Source organism: Megachile rotundata, chromosome 1 (assembly GCF_050947335.1).
Source record: "Megachile rotundata isolate GNS110a chromosome 1, iyMegRotu1, whole genome shotgun sequence".
NCBI lineage: Eukaryota > Metazoa > Arthropoda > Insecta > Hymenoptera > Megachilidae > Megachile > Megachile rotundata.
This window is the reverse complement of record NC_134983.1, coordinates 8,765,485-8,785,863: the sequence shown is the minus strand read 5'-3', so window position 1 is coordinate 8,785,863 and position 20,379 is coordinate 8,765,485. Positions and strand designations below refer to the sequence as shown.

The window sequence follows — 20,379 nt, the reverse complement described above, 5'->3', positions numbered from 1 at the left end:
ATTTGATTGTATTTGCTGTTATTTTTGGATATCTGTATTTCTGATCTGATATGACTTTACGTGACGATACGTGATTTGAGCTGATTTAAATCGACGCAATTCAATAGGACGTAATATAGCTGAATAGTTTATCCAATAATATCTTGAACACTAGTTTCAACACGAATTACTTTGACACTAATTGAGCATGAATGAATATCTTTGCTGTTGCTCGTTAAAACACACCTTAACCAAGTGTCGTGTAAAACTTTTTAATCTTCCTTGATGATTGGAAAGTGTTTAAACAATCAGTTTATTATGATTTATGTATATATGTAATTTTATTACTTCTTAATATATATATAGGTTTTATATACATTAATAAAATTGTATAAAATATATGTTTTAATATTATCAAAAGTATACAAATAAGTTTAAATGATTTAAATGTAACATATAATTTACATGAAAGATTGCATAAATTGGATTTGTCTCCAGAAGATGCTTTTAAAACGAAAAAATACGAAACAAGAATTGAAATATCGTTTACACGTTTTAAAAAACATTTCTCGTTTATTGAGCTTCACACAACTTCGTTTAATTTATTCAAATAGAACGCGTGTAATTACATCTGTTATCCTATTAATTTCAAATAATTCGCTATGCTCATTTAATTTAACTAAATTTAATTATTGCTAAAACCGTTGAACACAAGTTCGATCGCTGCCTGAACATCGCCGTTTGTAAAATGCAGCGCTTGAATGTTTATTGTGTCATCTTGTAATCCTAATTCATGCATTTGCGCTAACTGTCGTTGCAAATCTGTGAACTGCGGTAAAACGGCTGGTAGAATTGGTGGTAACGGTGTATCGTTGATTAAACCGGGCGTTGCTGCAGAAGCTTGTTGCATAGCTTGAGTGAACATTTCTGTGGTTATTACTCCAGAATTGGTACTACTAGCCGATGTAGAGGAAGGAGAATTGGAAAGGGGAAAACTCCTGGCTCTTGCTCTAGAAACTGCTGCTGCAAGTTGTGCAACAGTAATCGCAGAATTTGATGGATTATTTGACATATTTGATGGCTGTGTAGAATCTGAAGACTGAGAAGAATCACCAGCCATTTCTTCATCATCACTCAAATTGTCTAAACTACAGAAATTAGCAGTAGGCTGCAACGTAGACAGCGAAGAGTTAGAACCGGCAGTTGTATTGTTATGTACTTCAGCATGAACTGCAGCAGCTATATTTTGTGCTGCCTCCACTAGAACTGGATGTGCCTCTGCAAATCTTTTTGAGATATTAACATATATATTAGTTTTAAATAATTAATGTATTCAAGAGTATATTAACACATACCTTCGAACTGTATCTACATCTGTAAAATATGCCATTAAATCAGGATCTTGCAAGATAGCAATTGCTACAGTATCCTCGTGTAAACCAGGAGAAGATGAAATGATATTGTTTATAACTTCTGGTCTTTCACCTAAATGCTGTGTTGCATATATATTCTTTATTATTTATGATGTATGCCATTATAAATGAATATGATATAATAATTAACATACATTTAAAGCACTTCGTAATTTGGGATTTTCTTTAAATGATTTAAATGTAGATGCAAGTTGCAGAATACTATCTTCTGATATGTACTTTGGTAACGACATCATTTCTTGCTCCCTTTTCCTTAAGACATGTACCATTGCACCACTTTTTAAACCATAAAATTCTAAGGTCATGTCATCTTCCAGGACACTGCCGCAATAAATCAATTCTACATAAAAAGATATCAAAACGTTTATACACGTATAAAGATTAAATATATTTATATATTTTTATTGAAATTATATAGAATATTTCACGTGAAAAGAACTATGTTATCATTAGTGTATATTAGGAAAATCAAAAAATTAATTCAAGAATTTTAGACAAAGAACAAAAGTTCGAAAACAAAGTCATCTTACCAAAGGATTCTTTTGATAGGTTAACTCTCTTAGCTGTCTCATATTTAAGTTCTCCAACCTTTGTTTTAAAATTAATATCGTTTAGTTTAATTGTAGTTAATGTTTGAGGATCTAAACGTACACCTAAAACTAATTCTGAAGTCATTATTGTCACTAGAAAATACTATCCGAAACCAGATCGCACTTTTGATTCGAGATACACTTCGATTTTACGAAATCATCAACAAAACATGATGCGTTCACAGCTTTTCTCTTATTCCATGTTCTTTCTATTTCCGTTCTGTTTGTTTGTTTATTTTGTAAAGTATATAAAATTTATTAAAACTCTAACTAATTTTGTTATATTGTTTTTGAAATTAAATATATTAAATAAATTTTGAACACATATTGTCAATATATGTATTTTGTCAATATAAATTGTTATGAATTAAATAAAATTACTAGTATTTATAACGTTGTTATTTTATTGAATTTATACATATACAACATATTGAAAAACTTTAAAATTGTACAAATTGTAACTATTTAAATTACATTGTAGACAAGAAAATAATATTTTGAAAACGTATCAGATCGATACACAGTTTCGATGATTCGATATTAGTTGTATTCGACACATCGATGCCTTGCGATGCTTAAAACTGCATCAGTAATATGAACAAGTTCAGTGATATGTTTGCGATAATATTTAGTAGCTGACATTAACATAATTAATTTAAAATGTTGTGCAATATAGAATTTTGATATGAAATAAGAATAAGCAGAAATGCAAGACCTTTGCGAAAATATTCGTACAGCTATTGAACATGGACGAACCGATATAATTAGATCTCTTTTAGATGCGTGTATGTGTCACAAACTTTATATTAAAATTATGCATAATTTTTAATTTATCACATAATATTATATTAAAAATATTTTTATTTGAAATAAGATAAAAAAATGAATAAAAATATGTTACATGAAACAGTATAAAATAATATTTTCAATATTAAAAGGATTGATGTAAAATTTGTTTTCTGTTTCTTTTTTGCAATAGGTGAAAATGGTAATTCAGCCGAAGGTATAACTAAAGAAAAGATTCTTAATCAACCGCTTTTAGAAGAAGGTACTTTCCTTTCATATGCGTCAAAGGTAATAATATAGATGTAGAAATGCTGTAAGAATAGTGCTATAGAATATACTGTCAAAATGTCAGTATCAAAACCTGAAATACTCTGTATATTATAACATATTTAAATATACATAACAAATCATGTTTTATTTGTTACACAAAAATATAGGCAAATCAGCCAGATATTGTAAGGACATTGTTAAGCTGTGGTGCTAATCCAGCTATTCAAAACAGTAATGGATGTAATGCTGTAGATGTTGCGTCAAGTGATGTAATACGCCGTACTTACATTGAAGAATTATTAAGAGCAACTGCTGCATCCGAGTATGTAATATGCGTGTATATACAATATCAATATTCAATATATTTACTTGCTTCAATAATAATATGTAATTATTTAAAGGACAGACAGGGTGATACAACTATTAGATGCAGGATTAAATGTAAATTCATGGGATTCCCATGGGAGTAAAAATACACCTTTACATTGGGCAGCCTGTTATGGGAACAAAGATATTGTCACCTGTTTAATCGGTAAAATTTTAAAAGTGATATATAAATAAACAACATACAAACGTGTATAACTGTTATTTAGATAGAGGTGCAGATGTAAATGCTGTAAATGGATGTGGTGCTACACCATTACATGATGCAGTAGATCGTGGTGATGTTGCTGTTTGTCAAGAATTGCTACAAGCAGGTGCAAATCCTCTTGTACGAGCAACTAAAGGGTATTTAAATAATACAGTATTATAAATATGGGTACAGATTTTATCATATTTTAAGAAAATTTATTGCAGAACTTTTGCTGGGAAAACTCCATATGATCTTTCACGAGGAAAACAATCTTTGCACTGTTTTCTTCAAAGATTTTTATCAAACTTTGTATCGAATGAAACTGAAACAGTACATAATCCAACTACATTTACAGAAGGCAATTTTTGCCAGAAAAGTATTTCAAGTAATATGAGTCAGCTTTCTATTGAATCTGGTAAATCATTAGATCCAGTATATGAGGTACCTCTACGTGAATCAGGCAAAGATAGTCCAACTAAAAATACAGAGAAAGATGGAATTTATAGTTTACTTTGGCCGCAGCCGAAAACCGTTGTTGAATTAAAAAATGTTTCTGCACCCTTTATTGCTGGAAAGGAATTATTTATATCTATAATACAGGTATGTTTCTCAATAATAATTACAGAAAACGTTTATCATATTATTTACATGTATATGGTTGTATAGGGTAGTGAATCCATACATAAAATGCTAGATGTTTGGGAAATTAGCAGAACTCATTTATTAGAGTTGGGTTATGATGTAAAAATTGGTGAAGTGCATCCTAGTTCCGGGAAATTATTTAGTGAAAACAGAATTGAATGCATAGTAAATGAAAAATTATTCAACATACCTGAGGGATATCAGTTACATATTTCACAAAACACTATTAAAGTTGGTGCTGGAAGTTTAGCTGGACTACATTATGCAGTTTGTACTTTTGTACAAATTTTGCGATTAAGTAAAATTCATAATCGATCCGAGGCATGTGAAATTGAACCTGTTTTTATAAAAGACGAACCTCGGTTCACTCATCGCGGTATATTGTTAGACATTTCACCTAGAGGACGTATCCCTACTTTAGAATATTTGCTACACATGATTGATTTATGGTCATCTTTTAAAATATCATATCTACATTTGTATTCAAGACTTAGTCCAAACTGCGATTGGCAACTTTGCTATTCAAAGTCAGAGATGGTTACACTCGACCGTTATTGCAGGTTTGTATATTGTTATATAGATAATATTATTATTGCATATTGATAAGAATGTATAATATATTATTCTGTATTTTAGAGATCGACATTTGGATTTAGTTCCGACTCTAGATGTTGATTCAAATGTGGGACAACATCACTTATCACAAATGTGGCCTATATTTCAAGAGTTATTAGCAGTATTTCCAAGTTTAAGTTATGTTCATGTCGGACCGAGATTAGCCAATTTGCTTGTTCAGGCAGATAATTTTGATCTCAATTTGTCCGTAAATGAAACTATAGAAACAGATATGTCAGAAGTGTTTAAATCGTACTCTTGTCTTCAAGAGTTATGGCATATTTTAAATTTATGCCCAAGTACAACTTTATTGTTATGTTCAAATGGTTTACATTCCAAAGTAGAATTTCATAATATACCTAATAACATTATTCTTGTTGAATATGGATTCCAGGTTAATTAAATTATAAAATACGTACTAGTCATTTTGCTGAAGTAGCTATAGCTAATTCAAGATTATATTGCAGGCGGACTATGATTTTTCTGAGTGGACAGAAGCGTTTAGAATAGCAGGTGGTAATGTTTTACCAAGTTCTGGAACAGCAAGTTATAACAGTTTAGCGGGATGTCCACCATCAACTTATGCAAATACGAAAAATGCAATAAAAACCTCCCTTGAACAGGATTCAATTGGTTTAGTCGTAGCACACTGGTCTGGAAGTCATCATCTTACTCCCCATCCTTTTGCTTGGATTGGATATTTAATAGCAGCGGGACTAGCATGGAATCCAGTCAGTGAAATAGATATGGGAGTTGACGATAATTACGATATGCCTGAAGCTTTTGCATCAAGGTACTCAATTTTGAAATTGCATATAAGATTGATACGAGAAAAAAATGTTTGACCAAAAATATTTTGTAGGCAAAAATGTATCACAAAACTGCTTGATATTCATGTTTTTCAAGATTCAGAATATAAAATCGGTAACGCAATATTAGAGTTGGGTCGTTTAGATACTTTAGTACTTACTTTGAGTAAGAATCAAACAGCAAAAGATTTACAACAAATTCCTGATAATCGAGGATCCACATTGTATAGATTACTGACAGATCCGGATAATGTTAATTTGGAATATCTTTCAGCAGATTTGTTTGCAGTAAGTATAATTGATCATTGCAAATTTAGAACGAGTGAGAGTGAAAAATAATGTTTCTGATCTTGTTTAACAGAAAGTGACGAAACAAGTTAAACGTATTTCGCATTCGTTGTACGAAGCTAATTTATCATCGAAATTTGGATCGATGGAAATACAAGAACTTCAGTTGACTGCTGACATAATGTTAACAGCTTGTAAAATCGGCAGAACATTAATTGGCGTTGGTGTTAATCCTAATAGCAACATGGGTCTTGCAGTAATCAACTTGGGAATATGTAATCTACCACCTACATTTAGAACTGATGTAGCAAATAAGATGTTAGCTCATATAGAGCAGTATAAAGGTTCGTGGTTACAAAGGCATTTACCTCAGGGCCTTCAAAGCTCTTTACTAGTCCTCACTAGTGCATTACATAGGTTTGTGCCAGAAACATAATTCTTTGAAGTTTGAAAACACAAAAGATTTTCATATAAATGTACAATATAATATCAGTTTCTGCTATATGAGAGTGCAGGTATATATTGTGCTGAAAGCAATTACACAAAGAGCTTACTAATGTTCCTTTGAAACAACATTTACTGGCACAGAATAATATATTGTACCATTATCTCATTTAGTTTATGTACGGTTTCAATGATCTTCCTAATTCAATATTTTATATTACAGTAATTTTTAACACTTGTATGAATGTGATTAATTCTCAAGGTCTAAAGAAACAAACTTAATAAGAAATTGTTTATGATAATATACAATATGAAGAATAATAATTACAATCAAAAAGTTCATTTTTATAATACAACTGTATTTAGAAATTAGTTACATGTTTTTAAGTCATTATAATATGTATATTAATTATACAAGATTTTTATGTCACAATTTATGTATAAAAATATTTTAATATTAAGTGTCTTGATAACAAAACAATTTTGTATATTGTACATTCTCTATATAAATAACGATTTACAGTAATGTTTAGCTCATGTTCAACTACTACTATTTACAGTACTGTTAACTTTTTCACAAAAATAGCATTTTTATACTTGCATGTTTATTTATATTACTGATTTGCATTAATCAAGTATCATACACTTATTATTTTATGCGTGACATTTAAATAAATGAAAATGATTTTTGAAGTATTAAATATTTCAGTATTGATAATACTGTTTATTAATAAAATATTAATTTAGTGAATAAATATTGCAAAATACAATAATCAGTATTTTATTATATATTATTACTATTAATAAGATTATTTTGGTTCTGAGGATTCCATCCTCCCATTTCTAAATCCTGTTTATGTTTCTTTTCATTTTCAAGAGCCTGAAGTCTATAAAATTCATTAATTTCAAATTCATATTTTGGGGATGTGATGCCAAAAAAATCTGCCAACCATTCACCAACATAATCACAACCATTCAATATTTTGTTACCAACCCATGTTGTTTGATACCAAGTCCACGGTAACCAAGTAAGGGTTTTCTAAAAATAAAAATTAATTTTTATTATCATTTGACTAATTTAAAAGTGTAACAATGTACTAATTTAATGAACACTTAACTGGGTCTATATGTTCTACTTTATTTACTTCTGTGGTATCCACTTCATCTTCAGAATATTCCAGATCGCCATCCGAAAAATGTAGTACACGTACTGGTTGTTTTAACGATTTTTTATCCTACAATTATTTTGAGTCACAATAAAAGTACAATCACACACGTCTAAAATTACATACGTGCTCATCTGTGTTGATATTTTCGTTTAAAACAACATCTGACAAATCACAGACTTCACCCTTCTCCAAACTCATAATAAATAATTTTATTCTCAGCAAAATAAATAACAATTATAAAATATTATTTACAAAACTGTTTCATTGGCAGTATAAGTGTACACAAACTGTCACTATACAGGACAACACCCAGCAGTGAACTGACTCATTAAGTATATAAAACATGAGAAAGCAACGAACAATGATAACTTTTATAAAATTAATGTAAAACTAAAATTATAGAGTAAACATTTTATGTAAACTACAGTAAGCGAAGGAATTTACATTCCTTTAGACTTTTTGACTCTAGTACAAATCTGGATTCCCTAGAAAAAATGGGAAACAAAAAAGAAGTCAGCTGATAGCTCCAGAACCACAGAGTGTACCTACTCTTTACATCTACTTAGAGTTATATCTACTCTTTGCTCTTAGGCTAACCAGAGTTATCCTAAGAGTGGTTAAAAATTGATAATAGCTTAGTAAAGTTATAAAAATTCGAAGTTAATTATTTCGATATAATTCGATTCATCTTATAATTAATTATACTAATAAAATCAACTATATTAATCCATAAAATCAATATTAATTGAATTTTCATGGAAACGGACAACTGGCGGCATCTCTCAGACAAGTAGGGTGAACTACACACTTTTGAAACTATATTTTAGTTTTCTTCACGCGCGTTTAATGCATGATTCCAGCAAACTTGCATGGTACATTTAGCACGCGCATATGTCTTCGTTCCAATAATACGACATTTGACTGCTAGATGGCAACAGCGGCACTGTTTCCAGCTCGTGCGCGCTAATATATAAATTTCAAAATGCATGTAGCAATGAAACTCTTAAAATGCTTACAACTTTTGAAATTAATCACTCCACCATTTACTGTTGCTCATTGCTCATTACAAAAACCAGTGTGCTTTTAAAAGCATTTATTTGCGGAAAAGTTATCATTGATATTTTCCTGCCAATTGATACAATATGTGATGGAGATCCTTTCTTTTGACCACCACTTTTCTTTAAATAAGACAAATTTGCAATTGATGTATAAGTTACATTGGGAAAGACATATGGAGATTTACGCGTTGCCATAATATTAATAATAAAATTTCTACATAGATGTTTTCAAATTGTACTTGTAATTTCTAGAATAATTTACTGTTATATAATCAACGGACCGTAAATATGTAAGTACCGTTAGCTCCGCCCAGTACATATGTACGTACATATGTACTCGCACATGATTGGCCGAGTCACTCGACCGGAACGGTCACCGAACCGTAACGGGGGATATATAAACCCCGAATTTTTCAGAGAGCAGTCATTCAGGCACTTCTGCTAATACAAGCAACATGGAGTTCTTCAGATCCTTCCTTCGCGTCATTGGACTGCTACAACCTGCCAAGGTGGATTTCATTTCTGAACTTCCACCCGAGGTATCGCAGCTAATTTTACGCAAGTTGGATCCTGAGTCCTTGTTGAATGTAGCACAAGTATCACGAAAATGGCTTGGAGTTTGCAGAGCTGATAAGAAGCTGAGGCAAACTGCGAGGCGTCACCTGCGCCACGAAGAGCGGCAAAGGAAAATCGAGTTTTTGGGAGAGGAGGCTCTTGAAAATCCTAGGATTCGAGTTCCAAGGACTCGGGTTCCAAAGGAACCGTCCTCGAGGTACAAGAGAATTCCTTTTGCTAGGTACGAGGCTGCTGTTGTGATGGGGAGGGTGGATCCTTGTCCACTTTCCTCAAAACAAGGTAAGGGGAGAGCAGCACCGGTAGAGTTAAGGTCATCTAGATGTATTAGATTATAGTTTTAATAAAGTCCCTTATTCCATTTAGCTTAGTTTAGTAATAACTTATATTCAGTTTAAATTATATCTCATGACACCCTTGGCGCCAAGGAAATATATTTTAACTTATATTCTGTATCTTAAGAATAAATTTAATAATTTAAATTTCATTCATTTTATTTTTAACATTTGTAATGCTTTATTTTAAAGTGGATATATTATTTTTAAAAATTTAAATCATTAGTTTTATTAATAATAATAATAATAATAAATTAGTATTAGTGTATTAATAATAAAAGTAACACCTTTCTAATAAAAATATAAATCATTTTTAATGTCGGTTATTAGTTACAATAGATGACTGCAATAAAGATTTAAATAAAAGAAAATTATTTTACGTTGTTTTTTAGTTTTCTATGCAAACTGTTTTTCCAAAACAATAGAACGCATAAACCCTTTTTAGATTTTTTAAGTGCATTTGTATATGGCAGTAAAAGCTACGATGAAATTACTTGTCCGGTAATGAATTTAGGAATAAATGAATCCATTAATTTTATAACCTTATTACTTTAACGATAAATCAAATTTTATAGATGTAATATATATTGTACACCATCAATACCGGGCAATCACGAAAATAATTAATCTTGCACTTTGATGTAGTTTTATGAAATATTATAGTCAATTAAAATTGATATTAGTCTGCGGCTATATGCCGGCGGTATGTACCATAAGCGCTAGGGTTTCTTTAATGTGCTGTACCTTTGCGAAAATAGTTGTCTTCCTATATTTTAGTAATCAATAAATTAACTAGGTCTGTTTGATTAGGCGCTCCGCGCCTATCCTAACAATGTTGAGCGAGCGAGTAAATTTCAGGCTAAAGCAGAAATAGTCAACCGTGTCATCCGGTTGAATTGGTTGAGTGGTGCAAGAGAAAAGCGTGAACAAAAAAGTTGAAAAGTCAAGTACATAAGCGCGAGCAAATTCAATTTTACATTAAAGTCTATGAGGATATGGTTTTTTGGTAATTATTCTTCTGTGACATGCACGGGCGGCGCGTAGAAGGAATATACACGACAATGAGTATGCAAAATCGTTAATTACTCACTTTCTGAGCACAATTTATGAACTTTTATGATTAAAGAATGGTCAGCAATGCATTATTTACATGGTTCGATCATAAAATTTCATAAATAATGTTCGGGTAATGAGTAATTAATTATTTTGTGCCAGCATTGCGGTACGTACATGAGCCGCCTATATCAATTCTACTGCACATGCAAAGTGCAATATTTCGGCACTTTGACGACGTAGCATGGTTCCGGAGGCATTTAGAAACAAATTTCTATTAGGGTTTGATGCGTTGTAATGCTTAATAAAGCCAGGAAATCAATTTTTGTCGAATTCGGTCCAAAACGGTACAAGTGGCGCCATGTAGCGGCGAGCGGCGGAACTACGAAAAACTAAAATTTCGATTTTCTCGGAAATTAGCCAATTTTACTTATTTCTGAGGGTCAGAAACTGTTCTGTGACCTCTTTAGAACCTATATAATGCCACAAGAACCTCCTCAGAGCGCTAGAAAGGAAAATAAAAAAATAGGTCAAAACATGGACTAAAAAATTGGCGTCCATCTAGCGGTGGAAGTTGGAACTACTAAAATATAAAAATGCGATTTTCTCGAAAATTAGTGAACTTTGAGTACTTCTGCGGCTCAGAAAGTGTTATTTGATCGCATTAGAAGCACAATAATGCAATAAAAATTTCCTGAAAGCTTTAATAAAGAAAATAAAAAAAATGTCATTTTATGGAGAAAATTTGTGGCGCCATCTAGCGGCGAAACTGCGAACTAAACTGAAAAACCGTATGTCCGTACACGTTTTAAGGAAAAATATAAAAAGGAATATTTTGCAACTTTGAGGGCATCGTATGCTTCTTTAGACATTTTAAAGCAATTTTTGTTAAATAAGTTATTCTTTTTTTTACCTATTAAGCCCAAAAAATCAATTTTTTTTTACCCCTTTACTGCGTGTTCGGACATACGGTTTTTCAGATTAGTTCGCAGTTTCGCCGCTAGATGGCGCCACAAATTTTCTCCATAAAATGGCATATTTTTTATTTTCTTTATTAAAGCTTTCAGGAAATTTTTATTGCATTATTTTGCTTCTAGTGTGATCACATAACACTTTCTGAGCCTCAGAAGTACTCAAAGTTCACTAATTTTCGAGAAAATCGCATTTTTATATTTTTGTAGTTCCAACTTCCACCGCTAGATGGACGCCAATTTTTTAGTCCATGTTTTGACCTATTTTTTTATTCTCCTTTCTAGCGCTCTGAGGAGGTTCTCGTGGCATTATATAGGTTCTAAAGAGGTCACAGAACAGTTTCTGACCCTCAGAAATAAGTAAAATTGGCTAATTTCCGAGAAAATCGAAATTTTAGTTTTTCGTAGTTCCGCCGCTCGCCGCTACATGGCGCCACTTGTACCGTTTTGGACCGAATTCGACAAAAATTGATTTCCTGGCTTTATTAAGCATTAAAACGCATCAAACCCTAATAGAAATTTGTTTCTAAATGCCTCCGAAACCATGCTACGTCGTCAAAGTTCCGAAATATTCATTTTTTTATTTTCCTTATATGCGTGTTTGGACCCTCCCTTTTTAGGTTTAGTTCACCCGTTTCGCCGCTAGATGGACGCCAATTTTTTAGGCCATAAGCTGCACTATTTTGAACCTATTGTCAATAAAAAAAAAATAACTGCACTATATGTAACAGTTTGTTACTGCGCATGGGGTCAAAGTTCAAAGTTGACTGCTAATTTCCAGGAGTGTATCTCAGTCCAGAGTGAAATTTTTTTACCCCTTAAACCTGGACGGCTCAAGTTGGTCTCGATATATTCAAAAATATTTTTTGAACGAAGATATATGTATGATACTGTATATTTATCCGAAAATAGTGTTTTTAAAATGTATGTGTTGAATATCAAACGGTGGCTGTTTTGCAATATTCCCAATAACGAAAATCCGAAGCGCGAGCAAATTCAATTTTTACATTGAAGTCTATGAGAATCAGTTTTTTCGGGGATTATTCCTCCGTGGCAAGTCCGATTTAAAATTTTTTCTTCTATGTCTATCTGGATGTACATACGCATGTGCATGCAAAATCTGATGAGAATTGGTTGAGTGGTGCAAAAGAAAAACGCGGACAAAGAAGTTGCAAAGTCAAGTATAAGAGCTTCGCTCACCTTCGGCTCGCTCGCTCAATAAAGATAAATTTGAATACAATAATTGGTAGATAATTTACACGATATGAGAAAGATATAAAATAATGAATTACAATAATTAATTTATATAATAATGAGTTACAATAAAATATATCGTAAGGTATTAAATTAACAATCATTTAGCAACATATCTGCTAGAGTGAATCAATAAAAACAACGAATTTGAACAGTTACAACAACAATTTTATGAAAAAATAACTAAAAAATTATTAATTGCAATAAAATATATCGCAATGTATTAATTAACAATCATTTAGCAACATATCTGCTAGTGTGAGTTAATAAAACAACGAATTTAAATAGTTGGAACAACAATTTTATAAATAAATAACTAAAAAATTATCAATTGCAATCAAATACATCGTAATATATTAACTAACAAACGTTTTGCAACATATCTGCTAGAGTGAATCAATAAAAACAACGAATTTGAACAGTTACAACAACAATTTTATAAAAAAATAACTAAAAAATTATTAATTACAACAAAATATATCGTAAATGTATTAATTAACAATCATTTCGCTACATATCTGCTAGAGTGAGTTAATAAAAACAACGAATTTGAATAGTTACAACAACAATTTTATAAAAAAATAACTGAAAAATTATTAATTGCAATAAAATATATCGCAATGTATTAATTAACAATCATTTCGCCTTAATTGCAATCAAATACATCGTAATATATTAACTAATAAACGTTTTGCAACATATCTGCAAAAGTAAGTTAAGAAAAATAATAAATTTAAATAATTGCAACAATAAATTTGTTAATAAACGTTCAAAAAATATAAAATAATAAAATAATAAAAATAATAATAATAATCGAATTTGATTTATTGGTGGATTATACGATGTCTAATTTGCTGCTGTAAGCTATGAATTATTGTTGTACTTGAGGAGGTCGAACGCGTTCAGTCGTGTTTCGGCAGTCGAGGAGATCGGGCGCGCGTCGTCAACACTTACCGGTACGAGTCAAGGGTTTACTTAACCGATACTGTGCTTGTCCCTGTGTTATCTAATGTGTTTTAATAAGAGTTTTGTGTGCTTTAACAAATATTTTTTAATAAATATGGGGGTGTATTAATAAATTTTATGGTGTTATTCAACAAGTGTCAGTGACTTTACCAGTGTGTTTCCTGCATGCATATACGGATATATTAGTGTACCTAGTGTATTATTACTAGTATTTAGTGTGCTTTAATAAATATTTTTTATTAATTATGGGGGTGTATTAACAAATTTTATGGTGTTATTCTACAAGTGTCAGTGACTTTACCTATGTGTTTCCTTAAGTGATTGTGCATGTGTATACGGATATATTAGTGTGTTTTATGGTGCGGTTATTTAAATGTTTTATTAGTTTTTTAGTGTTTTAATTTATTTTATGGAGTGATTATTTATAAATGTTTTTACAAATTATTATTGGGTATTAGTGTATTTTATGCAACAGTTATTCAAGTGTTTTGACATACTGTTACTGGTGCTTTAGTATATTTAATAGAATGGTTATTTAAATATTTTCGCAAACAGTTACTGGTGCTTTAGTATACTTTATGTTACTGTTATTTTGAATATTTTAACAAACGGTTACTAGTGCTTTGATATATTGTATGCAACAATTATTTAAGTGTATTGGCATACTGTTATTAGTACTTTAGTGTATTTAATGGAAAGATTATTTAAATATTTTGACAAATTGTTACTGGTGTTTTAGTGTACTTTATGTAATGATTATTTAAATATTTTGGCAAACTATTACTGGTGTTTAAAGTGTAGTTACCTACGTGTTTCGGTGTATTTTTGCAAACGTTCTAACATGCTTTCTAAAGTAATTACCCAAGTCTTTTGACATACATTCTAAAATATTTTACAATATTTCACGTTGTGACATGAACGTTTGCAAATTTAAAACCGACTCCTGCATGCCTTTATGTTTGTACATCTCGAAATCAAAAGCTTATTACATGTTTGCACAAGTAGTAGTCAAAAAATTTGTATGTTATCAAAATGCAAATCGATAAACACAGTTAATTAACCGTTGTGATTCTTTTATGATTACAGAAGGTCAACTGCCAAACCGCTACATCCAAATCTGATGAATGCAGCCAAGCAGACAACCAACCTCTAAGATGCAATGCCTCTCACGTGCTGTCTCAAATGCCTACCAGTAAAACGAACGCAGTGGTGCAAGTCAGCGATCGGTGAGTCGCATGCTTTACGATTCCTCCGGTTCCCATCATGTCGTAGGACGAATGGTCCGAAGCGACACGGGAGCTGGTTGTATTTTATATTTTTGAGCGAGCATAGTGACCACGACTGTACGATCGTGTAAAATTCGTACAAATTGCTTATTATATTTATTAGCTCAGGTCAGGGTTTTCTTGTACATCGCGTTTTAACTTCTTTACAATTTAAAATTAAAATTAGTACATAGAAGTCTGATGATCCTCCGATTTCACAGTAGTTTTCGAGTCATTTTGATAAAGTTATCGAGTCACTTTCAATTTTTACGTACGCGTGCAAATTTTTTAATAAATGTACAAGAAAGTATCGCGAAAAACAGATTTCGATATCAAAGTTATTTACAAATGTTTGAGTCATTTAGAAATTTACTTTGATATTACAAATCTGTTAAAAATGAAACAATCGTATACTTAGATTCTTGCAAAGTGATCTTCCATTTTCCGTTTTGAAAAGTTTTTAAAATTAGAGTCAATTTTTGTTGGAAGACACTTTATTAGCATATTACTAATCATATTTTTAGCTCAGGATTTTCAGCACACATGAAGAAAACTGGTAGGTCAAAATATGGTTGGCCGTGTTCATTTTTGTGCTCTAAATTCATGCGCGTGCTTAGATGCTACTCGCATGAGTTAGGGCAGGTGAACACGATTTAGTTTTAAGATGTTTGGCGATCGACAAATTGACAGTGAATTATCGACACAAGTTACACGTGTGTGTGTGGTTAGGTCGTGGACCTTGTGTCGATTAAACTGTAGATTTATTTTTAAAATTTTGCAAAATTCTATTTAAAAATGCATACAAAATGCAAGTCGAGTCATTTGAAAATGCATACAAAATGCAAGTCAAGTCATTTCAAAGTTATATAAATTGATTAAGTTAGAAAATTGTACGAGTAGTTAAAATTATTACATGTGCATATTGCATTGAATATTCGAAAGAGTACGAAAATGAAATATGTTCAATGTTCACTGTCGATTGTCGATCGATTTCAGCAAAAAGGTATGAACTTAGAGTGTGAATGTAGTATTGAACTCGGGTGTCGGAGACGTCCCGGGACGTACTCCTTAGGATTAGGCTTTTTTGCACCCGGGTGGTATGTGTGAGAACCGTGGAGTGTGTTTTTGTGAGAATGGACTTTGCAATTTTTTAAATATAGCGATAGGCAGGCAGGTAGTTTACTTCTGGTGTGAATAAGTTAGTTTTAAGTAGGTAGGGCCAGAGCAAGCTTTCATGTTTCTCTGTCCTCCTCTCTCACACGTGAGATGCTTGCATCTGGGGGGTTTACGAAAAATCGAGAAGAGAAAAATTAAATATGAATTTATTTAATATCTCTTGATCTCGATTGTTCGTTCAGGTCAGGCCTTTTAGTTTGTAAGTCGCAGTCGGGTTCTAGATCCGACTGCAAAAATGAAGTATACTGTGCAGTGAAGTGCAGTGAAATGAAATATTCTGTTCGGACATTCTTTTACGGCCAGCGCGTTATAAGAATCGCTGGTCGTACTTTTATTTTGAGTAATTATTTTTCTTACCAAACTAACTTATACATATTACATAAAATTTCGATTTTGTTATCGATTGAAATAAATGCATAGTGGTGCAATTTTATTTCTATAAAATTGTCTGCTATCTGTTTATGAAGATTAATAGCGAAATTGAGAATTTATGTAATTAAAAACTAAGAATGTCCGAGTTACTGTAAAAATTCGCACGTGATTTTCCTGAGGCTTTGCCGAAGAGAGAAGAGGCTATATGCCGAAGAGCCCCGGCAAAGTTGCCAAAGAAGAGGGGAACTATCAATGGCTGTCCATCTTAGGATGGAGAGTCATTTTGTCACTATGCTCGCTATTATTTTCTTGTGTTTTACAGGTATTTTTTTGAACGATACAAAATGTATCGTTTTGCTCGAATTTTTACGAGCAAAGCCACCCGCGATTTTTATGCTCTCCCAATTAAATTTCGAGATTATAGATTTTTGCATAACTTCGCGATTAAATTTTGAGATTACAGATTTTTGTATCCTTCCGCGATTCGAGATTTTTATGCCCGTCTAATTAAATTTCGAGATTAGAGATTTTTGCATAACTTCGCGATTAAATTTTGAGATTAGAGATTTTTATATCCCTTCGCGATTCGAGATTTTTATACCCGCCCAATTAAATTTCGAGACTAGAGATTTTTGTATCCCTTTGTAATTACAGTACGAAATTAGAGATTTTTATATCCCTTCGCGATTTTATTTCGAGCTTTGAGATTTGTATACCCTTTCGCGATTTTAATATCCCCGAATTTTATGTGTTAATTATTTTTCTCTGTTTCAGGAATTGATTTTGAATAAATTTTTTTATCGCTGATTAATCTTAATTTGTATATGCGAGCCTATGAGCTAACTAGAGACAGAACTCATTTATCCTTCTGATAAATGAGGTATTGCAATTGGAGGGTGGTAGGGATTTGGAGTTAGGGTGGATTACTCTTTAACGTAGCCACCTCCTCGTGGTGTGACTCGGTAATCGATGTCGTTTTCTAAATATTTTTCACGAAATTCACTTTAGAAAACGATATCGAGCTAAGAGCTACGATTATAACTTCTCGATTTCATATCTAAATTGCATTAATTCCGAGCTGTGGGAGGAAGGGTGGGCTCGGGCGCAGGTTTTTCGTCACATGTGGCGAAAAGCTTGCGCAAATTGTAAGTGCCTTTTGTTCTAACTTGCACTCATCTTAACGATAATTTTTTAACTTGTTAGATATTAGTTTGTGGTAGTAACCTATCATTTTTATTATCAATTGCTTTAAACTTAAAAGAAAGTTCTTCCAACTTTCTTTTACTACCTTTTACATTATACGAGCGCAATTTTAGAACAAAAGACACATTTAGGGCTTTTTGAATTGTAGTATGTTTCATATTTGTTCTAATTACTTTTTGTATGTTTCAGGTTTTAATTTTATGTAAGATTTATTTATTCATATGCGTCTTAATTGTAATTGTATGTTTCAGGTTGTTATTTTAATTAAGTAATTATATATTTGTCAAGTATATTGTATATTTTACAGGCGTATTTCTATTGAGTGGACTCGAGTTTTTTATTCCGAAAATGTTAATATGAATTTTGCGTGTTATCATAAATTGTGCATGTCTAATCATTATAATGTTACTAATATTGCATTTGCTTATCTGTTTCCTCTCATTATTGTTACGACTAATTACTCTGTAGGTAATGAATAGGTCATCATTGAAGACATCCATCGAGGGATCATCGTGGGATGCGTGCGTTAGTTTTAAGCTAATTTTATGCGTGCGTTAGTTTTATGCTAATTTTATGCGTGCGTTAATTCTAAGTTGATTTTATGCGAGCGTCAATTTTAAGTTAAGTGTGCTCGTAAGCAGGGCGGGTGAGTCCTTGTAAGTGCCTATCCATTCTAAATTGCACTTATTTTCTCAATTCTCAAACTTTGTACGCGTTAGCTTGTAGTATACCCACGTATTTTTTGCCAATCGTTCTGCGCCCAAGTGGATCATTGGGGGTTCATAGCGCTGTGAACACGCGGTAGAGGTGAGCTGCAAGTGCCGGTGTAGCGCGAGGGACATTCTTTGCCCGGCGGGGCCGGTCGGGGGGAGCACCTCTCATAGCATGATGTGCCTCCCCGATCTGCCACCATACTGCCAAGGGGCATCACGGTAAGGGTGTCCTCTGTATAAGTCGCACGCGCGTCAGAAATGGGAAACCCTCCGCCAACTGGGGTGTGTCACTCGTTCTTGCCAAAGGTATCTTTGGTTCATCTTTGCCGTCGTGGTTCACGTAAGCCACTATGGACTACCCTTTGACCCATGGAAAGCAAGGTTCGCTTGGCGAAAAATACTGATCCCTTTTTTGACAGAAAGTTCTTCTAACTTTCTTCTCTTTTAGTAGAAAGTTCTTCTAACTTTCTTCCCTTTGCTTTTTGAATTCGTCATAAATTTTTTTAGTGCAATCTTAGAATGAGAGGTAACGTGCGGCGTTTAGTATACGTTAAGCGTATGTGTGTGAGATAACGTGCGATTAGTATTAAGATAATGTATGTGTGTGTGTGTGTGATACAAGTTCTTTACTGGATTGTGGTAAAGCACTTGTATATGCGAGCCTATGAGCTAAGTAGAGTCGGAACTCATTTATCCTTCCGATAAATGAGCGATTTGCAAATGGAGGGTGGTAGGGATTTGGAGTTAGGGTGGGTCACTCTCTAACGTAGCCACCTCCTCGTGGTGTGACCCGGTAATCGATGTCGTTTTCTAAATATTTTTCACGAAATTCACTTTAGAAAACGATATCGAGCTAAGAGCTACGATTATAACTTCTCGATTTCATATCTAAATTGCATTGATTCCGAGCCGTGGAAAAGCTTGCGCAAATTGTAAGTGCCTTTTGTTCTAACTCGCACTCATCTTTATGTCAATTTTTTAATTTGTTACATATTAGGCTGTAGTAATAGCCTATTATTTTTATTGCCAATTGCTCGAAACTTAGAAGAAAGTTCGAAGAACTTTAACACTTTAACACTTTTCTTTACAAAATTTTACATTATACAATTTTAGAACAAAAGGCACATTTAAGGCTTTCAGTATTTTAGTATGCGTAAGTGTGTGAAAATGTGAGTCCATGTTGCAGGACCTATTTAGTTCAAGAGTTTTTCAGATTCTAAATGATTTTATTTTTTATTTCGAAAATTCCTAAACATTTCAATGTTACTAATCTTGCATTTGTTTCTCTGTTTCCTTCTTTTACTGTTACACCTAATTACTCTATAGCTAATGAATAGTACATCAATCATCGAGGGATCATCGAGGGATCATCGAGGGATGCGTGCGTTAATTTTAAGTTAACTTAATGCGTGCTTTAATTTTAAATTATATGTGCTTGTGGGCGGGCGGGTGGGTCCCTGTAAGTGTCTCTCATTCTAACTTGCATCAATTTGATTTATCAGAAAATTTATTGCGCAGGATCTGCTATTATGTTATGGTAACGTTGATTCTTGTGCAGTTCTAAATCGTAAGAAATAAACATACACAGTATATTTTTACAAACAAAGTAATGAAAGAAAAAGTAGTCGAAGCACCCACAATGATAATGTAATTATTTTTTACGTGTCCCTTAATAAGGGTCTTACTGTACTATCATTGTAACAGTACACATATAATATTTTTCTGTCTTGTTTTCGAGTATGCGTACAACGTCTCAGCGCAATCTCGCGGACATATTTTTGTGTTATACTTTGATTAATCATTTAAATTTCATTATTAAATTTTTTCTTAATAAAAATAAG

The 20,379-nt window shown here is 32.4% G+C and overlaps 3 protein-coding genes across 5 annotated transcripts; 1 reads left to right on the top strand and 2 right to left on the bottom strand.

Moving 5' to 3' along the window:
* Positions 1–524: 524 nt before the first annotated feature.
* On the bottom strand, positions 525–2,266 carry LOC100877833 (ubiquitin-like protein 7). 2 transcript variants are annotated; one of them, XM_012279239.2, is made up of 4 exons: positions 1,943–2,266; positions 1,547–1,752; positions 1,335–1,489; positions 525–1,265 (listed from the first exon to the last, which is right to left on the bottom strand). In XM_012279239.2, the coding sequence occupies exons 1-4, from the start codon at positions 2,085–2,087 to the stop codon at positions 665–667; spliced, it is 1,107 nt and encodes a 368-aa protein (XP_012134629.1). In that variant the 5' UTR covers positions 2,088–2,266; the 3' UTR covers positions 525–664. The 2 variants fall into 2 exon arrangements, with proteins under 2 accessions (XP_012134629.1, XP_003700772.1); XM_003700724.3 differs by having other exon boundaries at positions 1,335–1,471; positions 1,943–2,261.
* A 273-nt stretch (positions 2,267–2,539) lies between these two features.
* Positions 2,540–7,558, top strand: LOC100877947 (uncharacterized). Of its 2 annotated transcripts, XM_012279240.2 has the most exons (12): positions 2,540–2,787; positions 2,982–3,076; positions 3,226–3,380; positions 3,460–3,590; positions 3,652–3,787; positions 3,857–4,232; positions 4,299–4,834; positions 4,911–5,283; positions 5,357–5,682; positions 5,752–5,986; positions 6,060–6,330; positions 6,654–7,558. In XM_012279240.2, exons 1-12 carry the CDS (start codon positions 2,709–2,711, stop codon positions 6,710–6,712), a joined length of 2,772 nt encoding a protein of 923 aa, XP_012134630.1. In that variant the 5' UTR covers positions 2,540–2,708; the 3' UTR covers positions 6,713–7,558. The 2 variants fall into 2 exon arrangements, with proteins under 2 accessions (XP_012134630.1, XP_003700773.1); XM_003700725.3 differs by having other exon boundaries at positions 6,060–7,558.
* Positions 6,769–7,861, bottom strand: LOC100880591 (protein FAM177A1). The gene is made up of 3 exons (XM_003700663.3): positions 7,723–7,861; positions 7,549–7,665; positions 6,769–7,469 (listed from the first exon to the last, which is right to left on the bottom strand). Exons 1-3 carry the CDS (start codon positions 7,795–7,797, stop codon positions 7,215–7,217), a joined length of 447 nt encoding a protein of 148 aa, XP_003700711.1. The 5' UTR covers positions 7,798–7,861; the 3' UTR covers positions 6,769–7,214.
* Between the last annotated feature and the right edge of the window lie 12,518 nt (positions 7,862–20,379).

Bases quoted from the DNA above. Each gene is read 5' to 3' on its own strand.
- LOC100877833 (XM_012279239.2), bottom strand. From the start codon at position 2,087: ATGACTTCAGAATTAGTTTTAGGTGTACGTTTAGATCCTCAAACATTA. The intron at 1,490-1,546 runs GTATGTTAATTA...TAAATAATAAAG, and splicing joins AATTACGAAGTGCTTTAAAT to AATATATATGCAACACAGCA. The intron at 1,266-1,334 runs GTATGTGTTAAT...TATCTCAAAAAG, and splicing joins GATGTAGATACAGTTCGAAG to ATTTGCAGAGGCACATCCAG.
- LOC100877947 (XM_003700725.3), top strand. From the start codon at position 2,709: ATGCAAGACCTTTGCGAAAATATTCGTACAGCTATTGAACATGGACGA. The intron at 3,381-3,459 runs GTATGTAATATG...AATTATTTAAAG, and splicing joins AGAGCAACTGCTGCATCCGA to GACAGACAGGGTGATACAAC. The intron at 3,788-3,856 runs GTATTTAAATAA...AATTTATTGCAG, and splicing joins CTTGTACGAGCAACTAAAGG to AACTTTTGCTGGGAAAACTC.
- LOC100880591 (XM_003700663.3), bottom strand. From the start codon at position 7,797: ATGAGTTTGGAGAAGGGTGAAGTCTGTGATTTGTCAGATGTTGTTTTA. The intron at 7,666-7,722 runs GTATGTAATTTT...AAATAATTGTAG, and splicing joins ATATCAACACAGATGAGCAC to GATAAAAAATCGTTAAAACA. The intron at 7,470-7,548 runs GTTAAGTGTTCA...TTTTATTTTTAG, and splicing joins AAGTAGAACATATAGACCCA to AAAACCCTTACTTGGTTACC.